This window comes from Podarcis pityusensis, assembly GCF_964106645.2.
Source record: "Podarcis pityusensis genome assembly, chromosome: 13".
NCBI classification, from domain to species: Eukaryota; Metazoa; Chordata; class Lepidosauria; order Squamata; family Lacertidae; genus Podarcis; species Podarcis pityusensis.
Window position 1 is genome coordinate 49,338,185 of NC_138038.1, and position 25,455 is coordinate 49,363,639.

Genomic DNA, 25,455 nt, shown 5'->3' on the forward strand with positions numbered 1-25,455 from the left:
CTTCCTCTTTTCAGCCCCTTTATTGCAGGGTCTCTCCTATTGCACTTCTTTCCAAAGGCACACAACTTTTGCCCCCATAGGGGTCAACTCTTATACCCTCTAGAAGGCAAGATCTCCCCTTTCCTCACGGTCAGGCCCTTCATTCTCCAAACCTCCTTCGGGGCGGGACATCCTCCTTTCGCCCCTTTTGTCCCATCGCTGGCCTCGTGCCACCCTTGCCCCGCGCAGGGGTGGCAGAGGGGCACCCCAAGGTGCTACGCTCCACCTGTCATATACACAGCAGGGCACCCTACCTTTTGCCTATCACAATTCTGCTGCAAGGGGAAAAAAGGGCAATTCCTAGTATGGCCTAGCAAATGCCCACTTTTCCATATGGGGACTTCCTGTATATGGGAATCGAACGGTATCCCCTTCTCCGAAGCTAACAGGAATCTCCCTTTCACCCTCTCGTTAATTTATAGTGTTTTTATTTTTAATTATTCAAACGCTGCGAGAAAAAGGTTTATAAAAGCGTAAATAAAAAGTTCTCCTTTTTTTGTTTGTTTGTTTCTTCTTTTGTCTGTTTTTGTTTGAAAAGAAGGTTCCGGTTCCCTCAGGGAAAGGATGTGGCAGACAGAAAGAGAGAGAGAGAGAGAGAGAGATAGAAAGTGAGAATATGAATGTGGAAAAAAGGGGGAGCAAGGATTTTGCAAACTCTGTTTAAAAGGAGCCCCATTCTTGGGATGGGTGTCCAATTTCTCTCGGCGCCATCTGCTGGTAGGAAAAAAAATGTGAGGAGGGAACAAAATACGGATTGGATACCCTTTTCTTTAAGCAAACAGATTGCCCCCTTCTTTATACTTGTGTGGAGCATCTCTTGAGGGGGGGTTAATGTTCATGTGTACTGGAATGGTTGGGGGTAGGGCTTTGTTAAGTATCAACCCCCCCAAATCTTCCTTAGACGGTGGGGGCAGAGTTCTGAATCGACTCCTTAGGAGACAACGGGGATGCAATTTCATGGCAGGCAGGCAGACTGGGGTCCCCCACAGTCCGTGGTCCCCAAAAAAGTTTTAAAACCCCACAAGGCTCAAAATTCGCCCCCTTGGTCTCAACTCCCCCCATTAAGATAATTGTGAAAAGACCCAGCCCAAGTTTCAAAGTGTGGGTTAAGAAAGATGGATTATGGAGCTAGGGTGAAAAGACCAGGAAAAGAGAGCAAGAAAAAACAGTGAAATCTCCAGTAGAAAGAGAGCCCTTCGTATGTAAACAATCTAGAAAGGTCGAGGAGGAGGGAGGAGGCAGCAAAAGGGTGGGGGGTGTAAAGACGAGTGAAAAAAGAGAAAGGGGGGGGGTTCCAGGAAGAAAGGCAGAGGATGGAGGAGATTGGAGTCTGTTACCAAACCGTCGTCGTGGGGCGTTGGGGGGGGGGAACGGGGTCAAAGGCACCCCCTCTGCCCCCACCCATCTCAAGTGAGGAGGAGGGAGAACAGGTAGGCCAGGCTCACATCAATCAACAGGACAGCAGCAACGACCAATGGGTGGGCTCCCTGGAAGAGAGAGAAGGGGGAAAGGGGAGGAGTCAGGCAGAAAGACCGGCCCACACCCGCCGCAAACTTAAAACGAAATTTCGCACAGATTCAAACATTCCGCAGAACATTCGCGCTTGATTCTCTCTCCCTTCTTTTAAAAAACGTTTACTTGCATATTTCTGAGTACAAGTATCACTGGTGCCGATACAAACATTTAGGAGTGCCAAAATGTCTTCAGACTGTGAACACAAAGCCTTCAGATTACCGTAATCATTTGAACAAGCTATTTGTTTCTGAGCTCTATTCAAGGCACGTACGTCGACATTGCAAATGACTAAATGATTTGGGGACCCCAAAACCTGAAGGCCTGTTTCCTCTCGATATTCTCCTGGTGTGGTTTGCAACAAAGGGCAGTGGGGGGAAATGTAATAGAAAATAAACCCAACTGAGGATCGCTAAAAAAGGGTCAGGGCTTGCTAGCCAAATAAATTCATAGCACTGTGGCAAAAATTCCCAGGATTCTTGGGTAGGGAAGGTGCAAAGAGTTTTCTTTTTAAAAAAATATATATATTTATTGATAATTTCAAAATTACAAGAATAAGAACAAATAAAAAACAACGCTACCATACAAAAAAAAAGACAAGTAATTAAAAAAAGAGAAAAGCACAAAATATGAAAAACATGAAAAACCAATACGACAATACAGCAAAAGAAAGTAAAAAAGGAGGAAAAAAGGAAAAAAAAAACACAAAACCCAGATTGCATATCCATAATTTCCATTTGCTTGTTTCATTGACCTCCTCACACCTCCGTTTTTGTATTCTAGTTTCGTAATTATTTCAACAAATCCTTACCATCTTTCCCCATATTCTGTTATTCAAATTACCTTAATTTATTTGACCTTATCTTACCCCTAAGTGCCTTAAAACTTAAATCTTAAATTTCAAATATACATAGCTCCTAATATCATTTCTGCTAGAGTCGTATAGTTTCATTCCCACATTTTCCCTAATATTCATTAGCTAATTCTAAAATAAAAAATTCCCATTATAAATTCTCTTTCAATCATCATCCAGCGTCTCTTCTTCCTGGTAACGGGTCATGTCAGTCCTTATTGTCCATTCCATCTAGTCCATCAACCTGGAAGCCTTATGTCCGAGGCCCTTAAATCTCTTCAATGTCCCTTCTGCAATTCTTCTTCATCTTGTTTGTACTTGCCCTTTTCCTTGTCTTTTGTTGGTCTCTGTCTTAGTTTCTTTCCTTTCTCATTGAGGAGTAGGTCTCTGGGGAATTCCAACCCCAAATTATCTCCATCACCCTTCATCCAGCTCACCCGTTCCCCACAGTCCCACTCCCCACAGTCCTCGATATAATCCAAAATGAATTTAAGATCAAATTTCAAGGTCTCTCCAAGGTTAGGAACCTCCTCGTCTCCAGACTCCCCTTGGCCCACTCCAACTTCAATTTTCAAAAACAGCGGCTTATGCTCCTGTAGGGCCTCGGGTCTCTCCATTTGTACTATTTGAGGTGCAGCCGCATCCTCCTCCATTGTCATCTGCACTTGCCCAGTCAGTGCAGATTGATAAATTGGTTCTTGGATGATTTCTGTATCAATGTTATTAACCACAACAGTCAAATCCATTTTCTCATTCATCAAGTCCATCTTCTCATGCATCTGTTCCAACAAAGCATTTGTCTTACATAGAGCAAGCACCCAGTCTTTCTCCCAGCTCATCTTCGTTCAAGGTCAGAAAAGACTGTTCCCACAGTTTTTATCTCACAGATGTTGGGTCTCAAATATGCTGCAGCAACAATTTAGCAAGCTCCCTCTAGAGGAGACAATCTACTTGTATCCATTTTTATTTTTTTTTTGAAGGCAAAGGAAAGTTACTTTTATTTTCCAGATACTTCAGATATTTTTCAGGTATTTTGTTTCGTTAAGATGCAAAAGGCAACATTAGAATCAACTTGTTTCTCTTCATTAGCTATCTGTCAAAGTGTTACGTTCACAGTCAATGAACCTCTCCAACAGTTTCTGTCTCTGACACCCCGTTCTCAGGTTAGAGACAGTGGAAACTTATCCTTCTTCACTCCCTCTCCTGCTGGGATTAAGCGAAGTCCCCCCCCCTTTTCTCCTGCTTCCAAGGGGGGTTTCAGTGGTTCTAAATGAGAGACATTTAGTCTTTTTTAACAACTTCTCGGCTTTAGCTTGCAAAATTTTTGCTTTAGTCTATATACAAAAAAGCGGAAGGCGGACTTCCTGTTTGCACCTTCCCGCTTCGATACCAAATTAAAGCAATTTCTTGATCCAATTTTCCGTTTCTACTCACGGGTACTTGTTTAGGTCCAACTGTCCACAGGAAAAAGTCAGCGCTCTCTGGCAATGGCTGTGCGGCTTCACTCCGTGAAAGTAGCAGTCAGTTCGTAGCACCGCGCTTCTCACCCCACTTCGCTCCGGAGCCCCTAGCTGGGATTCCCCGCGAGTAGGGGGGCGCTTCTGGTGCCCTGCCGAACCCCACGTTCCCAGGCTTCCTCCGCCTGGGATTTCTAGTGGGTCCCCACCTTCGCCGCGGCGGGAAGACCCAGTTTCCACGGAGCCCGTTCCTCCAATCGGAGGAACTCCGCCATTCACCGATGGCGCTGACCCGGAAGGTGCAAAGAGTTTTCAAATTGGGGGCGGGGCGGGTACAGCTCTGAGCTGGGTGGCTGCAGAACAGGAATGGGGAACCAGTCTCCCTCCAGCCATTGCTCCCCTGGCCATGTTGACGGGGGCTGATGAGAGCTACGAGTCCACCTGGAGATCAGGTTCCCCCATCCCTCCCTGGTCCTGAATGGGATAACTGTGCCCCGAAGGACCAGGTGTGCAGCCTGGGAGTCATTTTGGACTCACAGCTGTCCATGGAGGCGCAGGGCAGCTGTCTACTAGCTCCATCTGGTACGCAGGCTAAGACCCTACCTGCCCGCGGACTGTCTCGCCAGAGTGGTGCATGCTCTAGTTATCTCCCGCTTGGACTACTGCAATGCGCTCTACATGGGGCTACCTTTGAAGGTGACCCGGAAACTGCAATCAATCCAGAATGCGGCAGCCAGACTGGTGACTGGGAGTGGCCGCCGGGACCACATAACACCGGTCCTGAGAGATCTGCATTGGCTCCCAGTACGTTTCCGAGCACAATTCAAAGTGTTGGTGCTGACCTTGAAAGCCCTAAACGGCCTCAGTCCTGTATACCTGAAGGAGCGTCTCCACCCCCATTGTTCAGCCCGGACACTGAGATCCAGCGCTGAGGGCCTTCTGGCGGTTCCCTCATTGTGAGAAGTGAGATTACAGGGAACTAGGAAGAGGGCCTTCTCAGTAGTGGCGCCTGCCCTGTGGAACACCCTCCCTTCAGATGTGAAGGAAATAAGCAGCTATCCTATTTTTAAAAGACATCTGAAGGCAGTCCTGTTTAGGGAAGTTTTTAATATTTAATGCTGTATTGTTTTTAACACTTGATTTGAAGCCGCCCAGAGTAGCTGGGGAAACTCAGCCAGATGGGCGGGGTATAAAGAATTTATTATTATTATTATTATTATTATTATTATTATTATCCCGGGTGAAAAGGATGCAGACATCACCCACCATGTCTCCCTGGGGAAGGCTCAACAGCGCAGCTGGCAAATGGTAGTTTTGGCATTGCTTCCTGCCCGTTTTCAGTTCTCCTAAAGCCACGCCTCGTAAGAGCGCTCTGTAAGCAGTATCAAAATGGAGCCTCCCTGTCCAGGAGTGATATATCTGAGCACCAGATTCTGGGGGCCGGCAGGCTGAGGAAGGGCCCTGCTGAGGAGTTTGAATCGGAATATTGAGTCGTGATGAGCCTCGACCAAAACTCCTCTTCAGCTCAATTGCTCTGGTTTTAGGACGGACTGTGTAGCGAGCCCTCCTCTCGCATTCCCGTTCTTGCTGCAGTGAGGGGGGGTTTCATTTGGGAAGGCGATGGGTGGGAGCTGATCAGGCACCCCCAGCCTCCTTGCTGGGAAGAGGAGGGGCTAGCTATTTCTCCTCCTCCCGGCAGGGTGCCGTCCTTTTGTGCGCAATTCCCCTCTTAAATGAACCGTGGGGGGAATTACTCGGGAGTCAGCATTCCAGCCAGCCGCGTGGGGCTGTGTTAAATGGGGGGGGGGGAGGCACAACACACCGGACTGGTGTGGGGTGTCCACATGGCTCTTGACAACCACAAGGGTGGGCAAATGTCCAAACGGATCCTTCGCCCAGATACCTGATTATCGTTTACTCTTCCTGAGCTCTTTGGGAAAGGGAGAGCGGCCCCTGGGGGGTGGGGGCTGGACGCAGCTCTGCCCTCTTTGCTGTTCCCGACCAGGACCTCTGGATTATTTATGACCCGCAGTCCTGCTTGCCAGCAACTCCCAGTGTCCCCCACTGCGGCTCTCCAGCGATGGGCAGGGCCAAGCGTTGCTGCAGTAGGGAAGGAGGGACCAGAGAGGGATGCTGCTGAGTGCGGGATGCTGGTTGCTATGAGACGGGAGGAAGAATGCCGGCCAATCCCCATTGGAGGCCTGGCAACTAGGCTCCCCCCACCGCTCCGGCCCCTCCCATTTCTTCCTGCCAGTATCATCACTTCTAGGTCCAGGGGAAGGGGGAAAAAGGAACTCAGAACAAAACGTGGAGCTCAGGAAATAGAGAAAATGGAGGGAGGCAGGAAGAGAAAACAATGGAAGGGGACAGCGGTGGAAGCCAGACACTCTGTTCTCAAGTGCAGTGGGGCTTAGGAAGCAACGGAATATTAGTTTCAGGAAATAGGCTGAGAGGATGGAGGCCAAAAGGTTCTGATGAGGACCCACAGGAAGTGAACTAGCTAGGCTCTAATTGCTCCCAGTCTTTTGCAGCAAAAAATGGTGTCTTGTGGCACCTTAAAGACCTAACAATTGAACTGTTGCTTCCTCGGAGGAAGTAGGTCGGACCTATGGGGTCAGCATGGGGCAAGGACTCCCAGGTCTTGCAAGAGGGGCACAGTTACAGAGTCTGAATGTGGGGTGGGGTGCTGGGAAAATAGGTTTGGGGGTGTTTCAATCCCCTGCTTTATAAAAGGGGAACTTGCCCCAGAATATTTGGGGGTGGGAGCTTCTGTGTATGCGGAGAAAAGCGCTTTTTTCTTTCCGTAGATTACAGCTCGACGCTGCGATTCCCACCATACTCTTGTGTGCAAAACACCAGGGCAAATCTCCAAGCCTCTGAGGGCTTCTGTAGCCCTCTGGGGAGAGCCTACCTTAAAGTGATACGGAGAGACAGTACAGCAAAGTTCTACTGCCCCAGTTTTTGGTTTCGCTGCTACTCAGCCCAGGGATTTTAAGCTGCATGACACCTGAGACTCCCCGGTGGCTGCGGGTGCAAACTGGGTTAAGGGAGCTGGGTGCCCAGTCGGCCTCTGGGTTCCTAGTGCCCCAGACCAGAGGGGGCAGCAGAAGGTGGGGCTGAGCGAGGCAGAGGTGGAGGAGAAATGTGATGTGAAGCAGGACATCCACCCCACCTATCCCCAAATTTCATAACTTCCTTAGAAACAGTGAAAAGACAGGCACCAAGTGCAAATAGCTGGCTCTGTAGGGCCAAAGGGGAGGAGAAGCCTGTGGTGGGCGGGGCCTAGAGGCAAAAGGGGGCGGAGCTACAAATGCAAAGGTGAGCCTTGCACAGGTCCCTAGTTTCCACACTCCCACCTAGGGCTGAGCGATATATCAACATATCATCCAAAACCAGTCCATATTGTGATATCAGTTTCATAATTTTTGGCCTGGCAACATATTGCAAATCATGATGTGTGTGCTATGCAAAAATCACAATGCAGGAAAAACTGTGAAACCAGCCAATGCCTTTACAGAGCGCCATCCTTATTTCAGATGTTGTGATATATCGGTATATCGCAATATTTAACTGGTGATTTATCGTGATGTTGAGAACCAGGTATCACCCAGCCCGTGGCCTCCAGCCAAGAGGTATTGCCACAGACTGAAACACTTGAGTGACGTTGCTAAGTAGGTCTGGTAAGAGGGGTGGCTTGGGAGACTCTCAAGGGCCAGGTTGGAAAGCTTGGAGGGCCACATAAGGGCCACAGGCCTCAGGTTCCTCACTCTAGGGATTCAGAAAATCTTCCAAGGCCATTACTCTATTCAAATCTGAGAAATAGTGACCCTAATTTATATATATATAACAGCATTTTCCACATCACTGGGGAGAAAAAGATAACCAATGAAGGGCTGAAATGGATGGTTAACACACAGCCTATTTTGTGCCACAGAAACATCGTCCTGACCCCTTTTAACAGAGGTTTTGTGCCTTTTAAGATCTGCGTGAGATGTAGACGTTCCACCGGCTCAGTTTTTCCTCAGCGTTCGAGGGACAGCTTCACGTGCTCATGGCCTGCCTACTAATCATCTGCCAAAACACATGCAAAATGGAAATTGCAGCAATGCCTGTGTGTTTGCAGTTATGACAGCACAGAAGCGACATGTTCTGCGATATCCAAACATGCCTCTCCGGGGGGCTCACTAGGCCTCACTCTCCCGAGGGCAAAAGTCCCAGCTTCCCTCCGTCGGCTTCTCCTATAAACACAAATGTGGATCCTTTCCCTCCTGTGGAAGCTGCCTTACACCATCCAACACAATTTTGCTGTCTCTGGCAGCAAATCTCCAGGGCAGAAAAACACTATTTCCCACCTCCTTTAAAAGAGAGGTGGGTGAGCAAGGAACCTGAGGCCTGGAGAAGAAATGTGGCCCCTGGGCCCCTCTTTCTGGCCCTTAGGAGTCTCCCAGGCCACACCCCCTCACTGGCCCTATTTCACACCATCTTTTGAGTGTTTCTGTCTGTGGCAATGCCTCTTGGCATTCATAGCCCCGCCCCACTTTTGTCCCTGGCCCCGCCCACCAATGGTTTCCCCGCCCCCTTGGCCACAACACTTTATCGGACCCATCACCCTCCCTGAGGGGTTTTGCCTGCCTGGAATGAGCCCTTGAGCTCTGATAGCGCCTCGGGATGACTACAGAGGTTTGTATGTGTAAAAACGGGACGCGGGTGGCGCTGTGGGTTAAACCACAGAGCCTAGGGCTTGCCGATCAGACGGTCGGCTGTTCGAATCCCCGCCACGGGGTGAGCTCCCGTTGCTCGGTCCCTGCTCCTGCCCACCTAGCAGTTCGAAAGCACCTCAAAGTGCAAGTAGATAAATAGGTACCGCTCCGGCGGGAAGGTAAACGGTGTTTCCGTGCACTGCTCTGGTTCGCCAGAAGCGGCTTAGTCATGCTGGCCACATGACCCGGACGCTCCCTCGGCCAATAAAGCGAGATGAGCTCCGCAACCCCAGAGACGTCCGCGACTGGACCTAATGGTCAACGGTCCCTTTACCTTTACCTATGTGTAAAAACACAGCTGTTGCCCCACCCACTTTTGCCCCAGTCCCCGCCCACCACTGGCATGAGGCCTCTGGAAGGTTCCCCTCCCTGGCTGTGTGGCCCTGGGAGTGAAAAAGTCTCCTCACCCAAGTTTTAACCGGAAGAAGCAAAATTGGGACATTTCTGTCAGCAGAGGAAACGCTCTTCTGCGACTGGGGAGCTGGGCGTCTCGTGGCCCCCGAGGAGAGAGGGAGCCACAATCCAAGGCACCTCTGTCCTGTTTCACACCCTATGCAGCCTAGTGGGGCTACGGCAGCAGGAAAGTCATACGACCTGTGCTCTTACCTGCCTCTCCCTTCTCCGCACAGCTCCAGGGGGCTCCTCTCTCTCTGCCACGAAAGACCCCGTACCCCCAGGCAGTTCCTCGCCCTCCAGCTCTGGGGCCCCCGGACCTCCTGCCGGCGTTGGCTCCACCTGGGTCTCTGTAGGATAAGGCCTGGAAGCCGCTGCTGCTCCTTCCTCCTCCTCCTCTTCTTCCTCCTCCTCTTCCTCCCGGAGACTGCCGGAACTGCCGCTGGCGGGGCTGCCCAACTGGGGGCGCCGGGGGGGCGCCCCTTCGTAATCTTCCTCCTCCGCCTCGTAGCTGCTGAGCTGCTCCTGCTCCCCCTCCCACAGCCCCTCGGGGACGAACCCCGGTGTCCGGGAAGGGAAGCTCCCCCGGCAGCCCCACTCGTCCTCAGGGTCGGAGGCCTCCGGGGGGAGGTGCTGGCGGGGGCCTCCGTTCTCCAGGGGGGGCCAAGTCCGCCGAGGGTCCCCCCGCCAGGGCTGCAGCGGCGTCGGAGGGTAACTGGGGGGCAAGCTCGGGTCCGGGGTGACGTCGGAGGGGGTGATGCCGTTCTCGTAGACCCGGGGGCTGTCGTACTCCTGGAAGTCCGTGTCGGTGCCTTCCGAATCTAGCCGGCCGCGGGGCTCTGGGGAAGGAGAGGAGCCTAGTGGTTAGAGCAGAAGGAGCCAGGGGGTCAGAGCCCTTGGTTCAAAGGCACAGGAAGTGGGGCTTTGCGAGGTACGGTAACCAGGGTGGCCGGGAGCTGGGGCAGGTGGTGGAAGGGCTGGCACTCAGGATTCTGTCTCCAGGTGGAAGAGACCAAGAAGGGCAGAGCTGGTCGGTGGTATTTGACTCCTACTAAGTTAGCTAAAACGTATACAACAAGTTCAAATAGCTGCTGGAAGTGTAAAGAGAAAGAGGCTACCTTTTATCATATGTGGTGGTCATGTAAGATAACAAAATCATTTTGGGAAATGATATATAATGAATTGAAGAAAATGCTTAAAATAACTCTTATTTTAAAAAAACCAGCAGCCTTTTTATTAGGAATTATAGGTACCAAGATCCCAAAAGAACAGAAAAGACTTTTTATGTATGCGACAACAGCTGCACAACTTTTATTAGCCCAAAGATGGAAAGTAGTAACAATTCCGACTAAGGAAGAATGGCAAGTTGGACTATGCTGAGATGGCAAAATTAACCGGGAGACTCAGGAATCAAGAAGATAAGGACTTTTAAAAATAATGGGGGAAATTAATAATTTACCTGAGAACACTGTAAGCAAATTAAAACGTTAGCTGGACTGTAAGAATCACTTGTAAAGCAACGAGGTTTATGTATAACATAGTTATGAGAAGTATGGAGAATATATTGATATGTAGACTGGTAAAAAAATTGTTATTAGGACCCATGCAAGGGTGGGGGGGGGAGGCACGAGATTCAGAGAATCTCATGGATTGATTATATAAAGAATTTTATTATTATTATTTTGCAATTATAAGAGCCAACAAAAAAGATTTCAAAAAGAAGAAGAGCTGACAACACAAAAAGCAGCCTTTTCCTGAGCCAGGCGATTGGGTTCATCTGCAACTCTCCAGACTTTAATGCCGGAGTTCTTCCCAACCCTATTCGAGGATTTAAACCTGCCACTTTCTGCATGCACTTCTGAGCTGGAGAGCTCCCCTTCCCCTGAACTAAGATGCAGGGATCTCGACTTCCAATGGGGTAAGTGACTACGGTGAGAAATTATATCTGTCACATTTATTTCCTCCATGTCATTGACTGGCTGGATGCAGAGGAGGGGGGGGCACAAGCTGGGGAACCCCCAAGGAAAGAAGGCTCAGAAGCAGGGGGTTGTGGTGGGGCACACAGAGGCTGAAGAAGTAACAGGGCTTTGTGAGTGGGGAGAGGCTGGGGCAGACAGCAGTCCAGACTCAGCGGCAGGAGAGGAGGGGGGCAGGAAACAGAGATGAGTCAGGCTGCTGAAGAAACCAAGGAGTCTCCCCCTCCTGCTGCAAACAGCTTCCTGGTCTCCCAGAACACAGAGAGAAGTGAAAAGAGCAGAGGAAAGACTGGTTGCGCTCAGACATAGTCTCCGATTGCTTGGGAAAACCAACCCAGAGAGGAGCGGACTCTGGGAGCTGTGGGAACGCAGGGGGACTTTCAGTCCTAGCCTCTCTGGGGCAAGACCTACAGGGAAGAATTTATGGGATCGCTAGGCCTGTGCTGTTTTGGTTTCTTTGAATACAGACACTGGTGTTTTTTTAAAAATTGCCAACCTTCACCTGCATCTAGCTCCTGCCATTCCAAGGAGCTCGAGGCAGGACACATGGGAGACACACAGAGAGAGAAAGAAACTGCACACCATCAACACACTTGGGACTTTGCAGAGTCCCTCAAGCAAAATAGAAAGATCTCTGCCTTCAAAGAGCTTACAGTAGCATTAAGGATAGAAACCAGGATTAGTGAGCGAGCTATGCGTCTCTCAGGAGAGCGGGAGAGAGGAGTTTAGGTTGAAAAGCCAATTTATGGTAGAAACCACACATAAAATCCTAACGTTGAACCAAAATCCCAACCTCTCTGCTGTGTCAGACCAAGATCAGTCCATGTACTCCAGAAGATAAGAAATACCCTATGTAACGCAGGGGTCCCACATGTACACCCAAATTCCTCTTGAAATGGAAAAATAAAAAGCACTTCTTACAGAAAAAATGAACGCGGGTGGCGCTGTGGGTTAAACCACAGAGCCTAGGACTTGCCGATCAGAAGGTCGGTGGTTCGAATCCCCGTGACGGGGTGAGCTCCCGTTGCTCAGTCCCTGCTCTTGCCAACCTAGCAGTTCGAAAGCACATCAAAGTGCAAGTAGATAAATAGGTACCGCTCCGGCGGGAAGGTAAACGGTGTTTCCGTGCGCTGCTCTGGTTTCGCCAGAAGCGGCTTAGTCATGCTGGCCACATGACCCAGAAGCTGTACGCCGCCTCCCTCGACCCACAGAGCGAGATGAGCGCCGCAACTCCAGAGTCGGCCACGACTGGACCTAATGGTTAGGGGCCCCTTTACCTTTACAGAAAAAAATGTTCCCAAGGAAACAAATGGAAGTAAGGATGGATGAATCTGCCAATTTTTGTTTCTCTCAGTTTCTCATTTTCCCAATATTAAGAACTGAAGAAGAGCCTGCAGGATGAGGCCAACGGCCTGTTTAAACCAGCATCCTGTTCTCACAGCATCCGACCAGATGCTTGCAGGAAGCCTGCAAGCCTGACGTGGTCGCAGCCACATTCTCCCCCTCTTGCGATTCTCAGCAGCTGATATTCAGAGACTGAACGCCTATGACCGCAAAGCTAGAGCATAGCTTTTGATAGCCTTTGTCCTCCACGAAGTCATCTCATGTCCAGTTCTACATTTCCCCACAGCAGCCGGCAAATCCATTCCTCGTGAAAATTCCTCAGCGTTTCAACGCAGATTGCAATTTTGTACACAAACATGCACACATTTCTGCAAAGCAATTTCCCCCCCAATAATCTGATCTGATCTCATGCATCTCCATCCACACTTTGGGTGGATTTTCTGCCCACATTTCCTGGCCGGAAAACTGCATTGCAAAATTCAGAGATGTGCGGATTTCAAAAGAGAGGCCGTGTTAGGTACATTTTGCCTTTTACATGCAAACCCAGTCAAAGCAGCAGAGACTGTACTTTTTGAGAATACTAAGGAAAAACCATCTTCCGCAGAAACTGCTGCTTGCCTTCTATCACTGTGCCATTGAGAGCGTGCTCACTTATGGCTTATGTGTGTGGTACGGAAGCTGTACTACCCAGGACAGGATGGGGTTGTGCAGGGTTGTTAAGGCAGCAGAGAGCATTGTTGGCTGCCCACTCTCTACCTTAGAGCAGATTTAAGCCACAAGGTGCCATAGGAAGGCACTGGACATAGTAAAAGATCCATCGCATCCTGGTCACTGTCTCTTCGAGCTCTTGCCGTCGGGACGGAGATACAGGACGATGAAGACAAGAACGAGCCGTCTTAAGAACAGCTTCTTCTCCAGAGCGATCTCGGCCCTGAATGGGAAGCCCGGACTTTGAAAGTCATCTAATCTCCCTTGCTATATTATACTGTATTGATTAATTAGTGTTTTTATGGAGCAGTCAAGTAATTTCGTTGTCCCCGAAGGGGGCAATGACAATAAAGATATTATTATTATTATTATTATTATTATTATTATTATTATTATTATTAAATTTCACCACCCCATATCCACCTGGAAGAAAGACAGTCAGACATAGTGTAACCCCCAAAGTATTCCTCCCAGAAAATTTGCCATAGAGGCGTTTATTCCCAGGGTAAATCCCCACTCCCCCTGCCCCAGCCATCCCAAATATTTCTTACCTGGCTCGGCTAAGATGGGCTGCAGTTCTTGAGCCAAAATTTTGGCCAGGCGCGCAGCTTCCAGGGCCTTCTCCGCTGCACCGAGAGCGGCGGCAGCCTTCAGACGAGCGTCAGCGGCTCTGCGAGGGAAAGAGGGCTTCAGAGAACTGCATGGTTGAGGTGGAGATGTGGGCATTTTTCTCACGACACCCTCAAGGCCAGCCCAAAGCATATATTGGCTGCCTCAAGCAGAGCAGCAACTGCTGATCTCCCCCCTTCCAAAACAATAAATAAATAAAATTCAAGGTGTATTGTACACAAGGCCAACCAAGTTACTTTGTCACCTGGGACAGAAAACCAAATGCTTCCCCTTTCCTGACGGTCAGGAAACAAAATACAACTTTTTAAAACATCGAAATATATAAAATATTTTTTATTTATATATATATATATATATATATATATATATGTGTGTGTGTGTGTGTGTGTGTGTATATATATATATATATATATAATATTTTATATTATATATATATACATACATATATATATATATATATATATATATTAAATATCTTAAAAAATAAAAAAGAAGTGTGCGTGCACACGAAATCTTATATCAAGAACAAACTTAGTTGGTCTCTAAAGTGCTACAATTCTTTATTTTTTATATATATTTTGACTGTGTTAGACCAACACGGCTACCTATCGGAATCTAGAACTTTTTAAAAATGACACCCAAATCAGCTGCCTGAGGAGTTCTGCCTCATACAGTCTAATGCAAGGCTGAAGAACTTGAGGCCCTCTAGACCAGGGGTCAGCAAACTTTTTCAGCAGGGGGCCGGTCCACTGTCCCTCAGACCTTGTGGGGGGGCCGGACTATATTATGGAGGGAAAAAATGAACGAATTCCTATGCCCCACAAATAACCCAGAGATGCATTTTAAATAAAAGGACACATTCTACTCATGTAAAAACACGCTGATTCCCGGACCATCCGTGGGCTGGATTTAGAAAGTGATTGGGCCGGATCTGGCCCCCGGGCCTTAGTTTGCCTACCCATGCTCAAGATGCTTTGTGGAACTCCAACTCCCATCATCCCCAGCCATTACCCACACTAACTGGGGCTGGTGGGAATTGTAGTCCGGCAAAAATGTCTGGAGTGCCACAGGATCCCTGCACCCCAACCAGTCAAATGTTATGTCCAGCAATGGCAGACTTGGGCCTTTCAAATTTCAGTGGCACCCTGTGCAAGCCCAAAATTCAGCCCACATCTTGCTTTCTGCTCTGCACTACATCAGTTGTGGCACCCCGCAGCGCCCCCTAGGCTCAGCGCCCAGTGCAGCGGTAATGACCGATCTCATTCCCTTTCCCAAATTACTAAATACTACAGTCTGTTTTCCACTGGCCAAATACGACCAGCCGTACAGACCTGGCCTGCTTTCTCCTATGCACAGCAAACTTTTGTTTTACTTACTTGCTTTGGGGTTCAGAAAAAGGGGGTGCGGCATTGTGATAAATTAATAAATAAAAATGGACAACTAAACGGCAAAGCTTTTCAAAAAGGCCTCTGCCTAATCTAACTCTGACCTCTTCCTGTCCTCTTGTAGGGCCAGAGGTTGATGGGAGTTGTAGTAAAAATAAGAATAATAATAATAATAAAAAATGGAGGGCACTGCCACTTTAGAAGACCTTGAGATAAATATGTGGGGACAGGAAACCGAGACTCAATCCCCAACCTACCAACTCATGAATTCATGTATGTGAAAATGCCTTTACAGTAGCAGCAAAACTATCTACCTGCCAGAGCCCTGAAACTCTTCTCCATACAGTCAACATCAGAGGTTTAATGGGGGGGGGGGGGCGGCGAGGACAACCTTTTAGCACCAAAATTCTGGGATGCAGTCTCTGGCAAGAGCCATCACGCTGCCTGTTTAGGCAGGCTCTGAAATATTACTTGTTTAGACAATCTATTAAGGTTCAACAACATGTTACTGATAAAGAACATGTCAATTTTAACCTACAGTTTTAGTTCTGTTGCCTTCCATGGTGTCTGTCTTGTTTGTTACTACAGTGGTACCTCGGATTAAGTACTTAATTCGTTCTGGAGGTCTGTTCTTAACCTGAAACAGTTCTTAATCTGAAGCACCACTTTAGCTAATGGGGCCTCCTGCTGCTGCCGTGCCACTGGAGCACGATTTCTGTTCTCATCCTGAAGCAAAGTTCTTAACCTGAGATACTATTTCTGGGTTAGCGGACTCTGTAACCTGAAGCGTATGTAACCTGAAGCGTATGTAACCTGAGGTACCACTGTACTGATATTATAAGCAGCTTTGGACATAGGAGTCCATGGGAAAGGGGGATATAAAATGAATTAATAATAACTGCATGTGTCTAATAGCTATTAGAAACCACTGACCTAGTTTGCACAAAATGCCAAGCTGTGGTTTGTTAAACTATGGTTAACCAAAGAATGGTTTATTGTCTGAACATTGCCTAACCACGCTTTGGATACTGCCAACAGACCACAGTGAGAAGCCATAGATTGTTGTTGGCTTGCGAAGCTTGGTTTATTTTAACTGGGCCTTGGTATCATGTGTAAATCCTGCCATAACTATGGTTTGTTTTACCATCCCAGAAGCTCATTGAGCTATAAATGCCTGAGACAAGAGGGGTTGGGGGGGGGAATTTGGGGGGAGAAATAAGTCACTGTTTGTTTGATCACCTGTGGGACAACTTGTGGTTAATTCCTGGTTACTTAAATGAACTGTGGCTTAAACAAACCATGGTTTTGTGTCATGTGTAAACCAGGTCACTGTAGCGCCCGGCAAACTAATTCTGAAAATCTTTTGAATACCTCAAGCTATTTTATTGACTTTTAGAGAATGCATAACTGTTAGGAAACCTGCTGCTTCTTAAAATATTTGCCAGAAAACAGAGAGCTTATCTTTGGGCTCCTTCAAACACAATGCCATTCCTGTTTGGGGAAAGGATACACACCAATGCTGGCACTTTATTTCAGGATCTACTGCCCCAAAGAGACACAGCCGCCTCCTCCTTCCAAAGGATGATGGAGACCATCCTTTTCCAGTGGGATTTCTTTTTGACACAATACTGTGGTTTCTATTTTGTTCCTCTCCCCTGGTCTTTGTTCTGTCTGCCAGCTGCCTAACTTTATCGTTGACATCGTCGCTCTCTTTTCTAATCTGCTGGTTTTCCTATAGATTTTTAATTTTTCTTGTATGCCGCTATGGGAGACCTTGGATGGAAAGCAGCAAAACAAACTCCTCTGGGAATCGGATCCTAGCAAAATGTGTCAAGCGTGAAACGGCCTCAACTCCTAGAAAATCGAGTCCCAGTTTCTTTTGTGACACAGCTCCTCTTTCACAGGAAGTCCTGAAGCTAAAGCATCGCTTTGCTTCTTTTTTTTTTATAGTAAGTCCTATAAAGGAAGCCCCCCTCCTTTTTGCCCCCATGCTGTCTGTCTCTGAGCGATGGGCATCGTACCACCATTTCAAATTTCCAGAAGTTGATAAGGATGAGAACCATCTAGGAGGGGGCAGGTACCCCTCAATCCCTTGCCGTACCCCAGAAGAAACACACACACCACGTTCAACACATCTAAGCAGCAGTGCCTCAGAGGTAAATTCTGTCGGCGTCAGCGAGACTTGGCTCCTCGTGAGCGTGTTTAGAGTCAGCATTTAAGCATAGTGTTTTAATAGCTGCACGTCCCCAGTACGTTTCAAAAACCGTTTTCACATAGCTAACCAAAAAATAAATAAATGAGTGAATTTTGCCAAGACTGCTTGGTTCGACAGCCAGTGCCTCTCCCACCCTCAGCCTGCTCTGCTCCTTGCAGAACGCACCAGTCTGCGTGCCCACCCTCACAACACCTTGTTTCTGATCACCCACGCAGCAACCTGCGAGCCACCTACACTTACAGTCTGCTTCTGCACAACGTAACAACCCAACACCCCCACCCTCACCCTCCTCCACGTACCCTGTATCTCGTCCTACGGCTTTTACGCCTCCAAGCCAACTTCCCCCACCCTTTCCCCTCTGGGAACGTACCCTATGGTCTCCCCCTACCACCACGGGCAAGTGCAGATCACACCTGCCCAACTCATTCCCACCCCCCCTCCCACCCCTCTCCATCCCAGCCCAGCCTTGGTCCATGCCCAGCAGATGCTGCTGCTTGCTGTTGCCATAGCAGCCACTAGCCAATCACCTTGCCATTGCCCAGTTGCCTAGGAGACCAGGCAGCCTACACTAGGCTGCTAGGCCTTGGCGGAGCCTCTACCTCCCTGTTCTCCACCCTGACAAGGCACACACTTTTCCCTCCCTTCTCTCTCTCTCTCTCTCTCTCTCTCTCTCTCTCTCTCTCTGGAATCTGCCTCACACCAAGGCAGATCACTGGTCCGCCTAGCTCAGAATTGTCCACAATGACTGACAGCAATGGATCCCCAGAGTTTTCAGACCAGGAGTCTTCTCCCAACCTACCAGGGTTTTGAACGTGGGGACCATCTGTTTGCAAGAGAGATGCTCTGCCACTGAGCTATATGGCCCTTCTTTCTCTCCATAGCTGTCAATTTTCCCCTTTTCTTTCTATTCGGAATAAGGGAATTTCCCTTAAAAAAAGGGTAACGTTGACACCTATGTTTCTCTCCCCACCCATACACACCACACACACTTTTCTGAAGCTTTGTGTGCGTGTGAAAAGCGGGAAATCAATTGATTTTGCAAGTTAAAGGAAGGAGAGGAAGGAAGAACAGATATTAAAGTGGAGGAACGAGCCATGAAGAAAGCGTGTCAGATGAGCAGGGAAGGCCAAGAACATCGAAAAGGCACATGGAGTCAAATGGGGGGAAATATATATTGTGAAAGAGTGGGGAGAAATAAAAAAAAGAGGAGGAAATAAAAGTGAGTGGCAGCAGCCCTGGGCAAGCATCAAGAGCCATCAAAATGTCTTTGATTTAAAGGCCAGAGATGGTCCTGATGCTCAGTCCATAGGGACAGCCCCTCAAGAGTTGATATTTCTTTCACCTTCCAAGTGCCAGTGCCAGCTTAAGAAAAGCAAACAACTACACACACAGGCTTTACGGTCTTCTCCCACCTATGGTTAATTACTTTTATAGCTTATTTTCTGCCCGGGAGGCATGCGTGGAGGAGTTTATAAAGGTATCTGTCCACTTCTGGGACAGGGATCCAGTTAAGGGAAGCTCTGCCAGTCCTGCTTTTAAAATGGCTGCCTCTGTGGTGAGGGAGGGGGAAAGATGGTTATCTTGAACACCACGAGTCGAGCACAGCCAGCTAGCAGCACTCCCAACTTCAGCTGGGCGACAGGATTATAATCCTGCACTCCCAAACTGGAGGGAAGGGTGCAAAGTTAGGCAAGCAGGAAGAAGGACTCAGGCTATTTAAGTCCAGATCTACAGGACATAAAAAAGGCTTAGGCCCACACTTCCGAAGAAGAGCCCAGGAATCATCAGACAGACACACTTTCTGGGGGGTGGGGGGGAGGAAAACAGCTGTCCCCAGGTGATGAATTTTAGAATTCAAAATAAATTCGTTTTCTTTCGAAGGCAGAGATTTAATTTGCCCCCTAACCCCAAGCAAATATTAAATTTAGTGTGGGTCCCTCAGACCTATCGCAAAAATGTCAATGCGCCAGCGCGGTCGTAAATAAGCACCCTGTTTTCCCAATAATGCGCTACAGATCAATTCGCCTTTCTCCAAAGTTACTGTTGCCACAATTTCAGTTTCAATGCTAGCCAACAAAGCATTTGCATGCATTTCCATAATGGACTCAAGTAAGCCTTTTTCTAACTTCGTGGAAAACTCGTTCCACCCTCTTATCTTTCCCAACTTTTTTTATAATCCTCCCCCAGCCCCACAAAAAACCCCTCAAGTGATCCATCTCCCATTGTAAAAACATACAAACGTAAGAAGAGCTCTCCTGAATCAGCTCCATGGCCAATCTAGCCCAGCACCCTGTTCTCACAGTGACTGACACCTGTGGAAAATCCACAGGCAGGATTCGTACTCTATTCCTGCAGTTGACAACAACTAGTATTCAGAAGTAAAGCTGCTTTCAAAAATCTACTGCTATTGTTAATATTATTTTGCATATTATTATAACATTAACTTTTCTTTCAAAATTTACCTTATTTCTTCACTGTGGAGGCAGAGAATAGCTATTGCAACTAGGAGCCACCTGAATTTGCCTCATCCTCTTTTAGAGCCATCTAGACTGTCGACTGTCACTGCTTCCTGCAGCAGCGAGTTCCACAGTTCAACTATGAGCTGCGTTCTCTCAAGACCAACACGGTTTGAAAGAGTTCGCTGGTGTGACCTTGGTTACCTCAGCGCCACATCCCCATAAAACTACACAGGAGGAGCCTCCCGGCACCTGCGCACCCACAAGCAACTTTTCTGCCCTCACCTGGCGATGGCCACTTCCTGCTTCTGCCGGGCCATACTGACCGCCCTTCTGGCCACTTCTACAGCCCGGTCCACCTTCTCCTTGACCTTGCTGCGGCGAAGCGGGATGAGGTTCTTCACCTTCCCACTCACCAGGCGGTTGAGCTTGTACTTGCCCTCTTCCTTGGAGCCGTCAGGGTAGGTCGTGCGGCCGTAGCCGTGCCTGCGGTTGCCCAGCCACTCGCCCTCGTACCGCAGTCCGTTGGAGCGGCGGCTGACCCCGTAGCCGCTGCGGCGGTCCACGCGCCACTCTCCGGCGTAGACCTCGGTGGAAGAGCCCTCGATGGTCAGCGTCGACGGCAGCTCCGGGGGCTCCGTCTCAGCGTAGCTGAGCGTGGTGGCCTCGCTCCCGGCCGAGCTGACCCCGGCTTCGCTCTTGAGGGACCCTCGCTTGCTCCCCAAGGAGGCCTTCGACTCGGCCCTGCGCACCCGTAGCCCGCTCAGGAGCAGGGAACGCCGGAAGAAGCCCCCCGATTTCTTCTTGGCACCTTTGGGGAAGTCCGGATCGCCAGGAAAGGCCAAGACAAAGCCGCCCCTGGACCCCGAGGCCGGGCTGTCCCCGGGGAGCGGCGGAGGGGGCAGAGGAGGGGGCGGCAGGGGCGGAGCAGGGGCATTGGGGTCGGTCTCGCTGTGGAGCGACTCCAGAGAGGTGCGGCGAGGCGAGCGCACCAGGGCGGCTTGGCGGTAAGGGACGCTCTGGCGAACGCCATAGCCGTGCCGCTTGCCAGACTGCCACTGGCCCTGGTAGGTCCCTGTGGAAAAAGAGAGAGGTTAGCCGGGTGAACAGGTTGGGGAATGCAGGAGAAAAAGCAAGGGGTGGGGGAAAAGAAGAGAAAGTTGACCCAGTGGAAAGGAGGGGAATGATCCCCCAAGCCTGCCAGTTACAAGAGGACCACCCAGTGTCTCTTAGGAGCACGGGACATGGGTCAGAGGTCCACACTATTCTTGTGGCAGGTGGAGAAGGGATAAGGAATAAGGATGTAAAATAATGGTGGGCCTTATGGGGAACGTCCACCTAGAAAGGACTGAGAAAAACAAAGAAACAAGATGGAGAAGTGGGAGCGAGTTGATTTCGGTTTTGGGGGAGCCCATCCGTTTAGCGTATTTCATCTTCAGTGGGTTTGGTTGAAGCGAGGAATGGCATTTTCCAGGCTACTCATGAAACCGCATGGCCAAGCCGGGATTTGAACCCGTGCCTCCTGGGTTCACAGTATATCCACTACACCTCTGTGTTGGATGGACAGAGGGAGAAACGGCTGGGTGATGAAGAACTATTGGTGTCTGTGTGGCAAGAGCAACGGAACGATTTAGGGAACCGGAGAAGGGAAGAGTTGGTCAAGCAATGAAGGAAGAGGAGAAATGGTGAAAAACAGTGTTTGGGTGGGTGGGTGAAGTGGGGAATGGGCCTACTGCCAACTTGACACTAGGACAAATGAGGGGGACGGCATGGAAAGGACCCCACCCTGCCTCGGGGCTTTTTATCGGCCCTCTCACCTCCGTCAGCGTACGTCTCCATGCCGTAGCCATCCTGCAGGCCCTCGCGCCACATGCCTTCATAGATGACTCCCGAGTGGCTCTCCCAGACGCCGGAGCGCCCCTTCAGCCCATGACTCCACTCCCCTTTGTAGCTCCACTTGCTCTTGCGCTCCACGCCCAGCCCGCTCCGCTTCCCTTGGCTCCAGTGGCCTTGGTAGGTGTTCCCGCTGGGCCAGGTGTAGACGCCCAGGGATTCGAAGCCCCGGCTCCAGCGCCCGCTGTACTCCCCCTGGGCCCCGGGGCCTGTGCATACGCCGTAGCCGTGCGCCCGGCCCTCCTCCCAGTCTCCCACATAGCAGCCGCCATCGTCAAACTCGAACCTGCCTCCGTTGGACATTCATGTAACGTATCTCCCCGGCCTGTCGGGCTCCAGTTACCCACGAGTCCCTGCGCGCATCTCCGCTCCCCCTCCGGGGCGCCTCTACATGGCGCTGCCCCACATGGAGATACCTCAGCCCTTCACGCCTCCTTCCTCGCAGCCAGGCATTGGGCAAGCCCTTCCTGCTTCTTGAGGGCCTTCTGAGCTACGCCTTCAGGGCTACAGCCAGAGCGTGGGCAAGGCCTGGCTTTTTTTGGTTGCAGACATGTAAAGGAGCCACTGGCAGGCGGAGGCTTCCTGACCAGAGATTCACGAGGCTTCTCCGTTTGCTGGGACAGAGGAGAGCAGCTGGCTGCAGGAAAAGGCCAAGGTTTAGTGGTTATGAGGCATGCAGTAGAGCAACACCTGTATTAAAAGTTAGCACTCCTCATGCTACAGGAGTCCCCAAAGCCTTTGGTTTACCTGCAGGTGAACCTGGGGGTCGTCTTTAATTACAGAAGCGTGGAGGTCTTGCTGTTTCTGCCGGTAGAGATGCAAGAACACTACAGGCGTTCCACGGCTTTCTGACTACAAGCACACCAGCACTCAGAGAGATCTCCGGCTGTAGGCATACAAAAAGTCACACCTACCAAAACCCAGCGTTCTTCCGCTAGTGGTCTGTCGTGCTTTGGGAGCGAAAGACCCGAGCTGGTGTTGACTGTACAGAGCTATGGGGTCTTCAAGTTGTTCTTGGACTGCAGTCATAGAAGGAGGGCTCTGAAACCAAAAGGATTTCTTTGGCTAGCACCAAACATGCCAGAGTTCCTAGAGGTCCCTTGTCATCGGAGACAGTTTTCCTAGAGGTCTTCGGCAACAGGAGATAAGCACTCAAATCGACTGTTTCCCGGCCTTCCCCAGCTGGTGTCACGGTTTGGACAAGAGAGCTTAAAAGGGCCCTCTTGCCATTACAGGCATGGGAGGGCCGCGAGGCCTTCGGTTTACAGGCATATACGGTGGTTAGGAATTGTGGAGTTATCCGGGTCGATGGAACTCCTTGGAATCTTATAACAGAGAGTAGACAGTCTGGGAGCTGACAGGCGGCTTTGACATTGTGTTCCCCAGGACCTGGTGGACGAGAAGAGGCAGTGGTACTGGCGTCGGTCAGCGAGCCTTCTGGAGGGCTCGGCTGGTTCTTGGCGGTGGTTATCAGGCCACGTGTGAATGGAGAAGCTGGGGTTCTCGGGCGACAGGCATCGGCTGCAACAGGCGACGCTGCAGGCCTCCCTGTTTAGTGCCCAGCTGGGCACATCAGGAACTGTTCAGAGAAAATCGAGGCGCTCACAGGAACCGGGGAGCCTCTTCCCAGGGCGAAGGAAAGGCAGCAGGGCTGCCAAAGGAGACCACATGGTACAGCGGGTAGGGAACAACCTGCACCAAGAGACACATGGTTTTAGGCAAACATAACTGAAGTTGTCAGGGAGGGAGAGGCAGGCAGGCAGGCAGGCAGCCTTAGAGAGATGCCTTTTAGCACGTAAAGGTTTGTACACTGAATTAACTTTGGTGCTCTGTATTGGGATCAATCTCATAAGCATCACACACACACACACACGTACGTTCCTTTGCACCGCTTTGTGCATGCACACCCCGGCCACATACCGTAGGGTCATTTTTGTAAACAAGAACCAGAAAGCCCGTTCCGTTAGGAGCAGAACGTATTCGCGGCAGAAGCCAAGTTGACATCACTCTAGCAGAAAAGCGGAAAATCGCAGACACAGAAGGTACACACAGGTGATCAAATAGATCTCAGGGGGAAAAGCAGGGCACTCAAAACCCCTAAGCAGGCGAGAGGCAGAAGGGACCACTACTGCACGCTAAGTCAGCGTTATGTGCGCATGCACACACCTTACATATACAGAAATGTGGACACGCAAAACATTGTTTTAGCACGGGGGGGGGTAGAAGGGGGGGTTGTTGTACACCCCCCCCCAGCATTCCTTATTAGCTGGCTGCTCAAAGACATGTGCATAATAATTTAGTAGCCTGCAGATATGGAGACACAGGAACACACACAGTCTACTCTTCTGATGGACACAAACAGCATACAAAAGAGACCCACAAAAAGATGCAGGGGGGGGGAGCAGATTCCCATCTATGCACAACATGCACAAACCAAGCCTTGGCTACGAAATGTCAAAGAAAACAGCCCTGCCAAACGGAAAGAACAGGTCTCAAATTTATTTCACGACTACGGCATGCAGAAAAAGGAATTGGGAACAACAGCTTGCAGATGCACAGAATAGATTTATCTAGATATATACACGAGAGAGCGGGAGAATATTGCAGGGCCACTTCCCACACTTACCATGAGTTTATTCTGGAGCCAGCGGAGGAAAATAAAGAGGCACACGCTTCTAGAAAAGCGAGATAAGATAACAGACACACCCAAGCCTTGAGCGGGCGCATAGACAGGGAAGGAATCTCAGCTGGGAATACCGCCTGGCCGTGTCGGAGAGGTAATGCAGCCCAGCGTAGCAGGAAGGCAGAGAAGACGGTTTGTGTAGAAAAATAGCCACTGGAAACATGAGCCGCAGGGATAAAAGAGAGAAAAAGAAGCGGCGGTAGGAGCAGCAGTGCTAAAATGTGTCAGCATAAAGGCTGGTGGAAGGAGTTGGGGGGGGGGGGGAGAGAGAGATGTGAAAAGCCCAGCCAGAGGCAAAAAAAAGAGGTAGACTCCAAATGGAGAGATCAGGTGGGAATAGTATGAAACACAGAGGATGGGAGGGTGGGAAGGAAGGGAGAGGAAGGCAGGCGAGTGGAGAGCAAGTGGAAATCCAGGAAAGGAGAGGCTGAAAATGTCAGCTGGGACGGAACATGAGAAGGAGAAGGAACCAGGATAATGGAGATGGCAGAAGGCAGAGAGGACCTCAGGTGCCAGGGAAATGTCAGAGGATGAACAAATGCAAGGCAAGGGAGCTGGCGGGGGGTTAACCCTCACCCAGACATTGGGGGGGGAGGGAAGGGCAGGCTGTGGACCATATAACCCCCTCCCCCCAAAATGGAGGAATAGTAGTAGTATATATATTTATATATCTGGTGGGGTGAGGGAGGGGGTGGGGGGAAGCCACAGAAAGCAATGTTCAAAGGAGCACATGTGAAATTCTCCCCCCCCCCCCGCCAAGAAGGGAGATGAACTGTCAGATGGGAAATGATCGGCGGCGGGGGTGGTAAGAGGAAGAAATGGCGAGGGGGGTGGGTAGGGAAAGGATCCAGATGGTGAGGGGGAAGCCTCCCAAGAAAACGTGGGCGTAAGTCTCCCCCTCCCCCCGGAAAAAGGCTCCTTCAGGGATGGAGGGATGTGGGGGTGGCCTGTGTTGCTAAAAGGGGGAGTCCACGCACCAAGACGTCGTTTCCACTGCCTGCCCCCCCACCTCATCGATGTGAGGGGTGGCTTCGCAGCGTATAGTTTGGGGGGGGGAGAGAGAGAGGCTGTGCTTCAGTCAGGCTCCACCCTTGCTGAGAACCCCTTCCTTGGGGGGTTGGGGTTCCCTCCGCACAGAGGTGCCCACAAAA

The 25,455-nt window shown here is 50.0% G+C and overlaps 1 protein-coding gene and 1 long non-coding RNA gene across 3 annotated transcripts; one reads left to right on the forward strand and one right to left on the reverse strand.

Annotated features, from left to right (window-relative positions):
• Window positions 1–450: 450 nt before the first annotated feature.
• JPH4 (junctophilin 4) lies at window positions 451–25,415 on the reverse strand. Of its 2 annotated transcripts, none has more exons than XM_080979754.1 (6): window positions 25,282–25,415; window positions 21,546–23,313; window positions 20,014–20,803; window positions 13,594–13,712; window positions 9,228–9,853; window positions 451–1,526 (listed from the first exon to the last, which is right to left on the reverse strand). In XM_080979754.1, exons 2-6 carry the CDS (start codon window positions 21,922–21,924, stop codon window positions 1,446–1,448), a joined length of 1,995 nt encoding a protein of 664 aa, XP_080835880.1. In that variant the 5' UTR covers window positions 21,925–23,313; window positions 25,282–25,415; the 3' UTR covers window positions 451–1,445. The 2 variants fall into 2 exon arrangements, with proteins under 2 accessions (XP_080835880.1, XP_080835879.1); XM_080979753.1 differs by lacking the exon at window positions 25,282–25,415 and adding an exon at window positions 24,248–25,269.
• Window positions 15,189–16,250, forward strand: LOC308462434. Its single transcript, XR_013979159.1, has 2 exons — window positions 15,189–15,631; window positions 15,876–16,250. It is a non-coding gene; the product is annotated as an uncharacterized lncRNA (long non-coding RNA).
• Window positions 25,416–25,455: the final 40 nt, after the last annotated feature.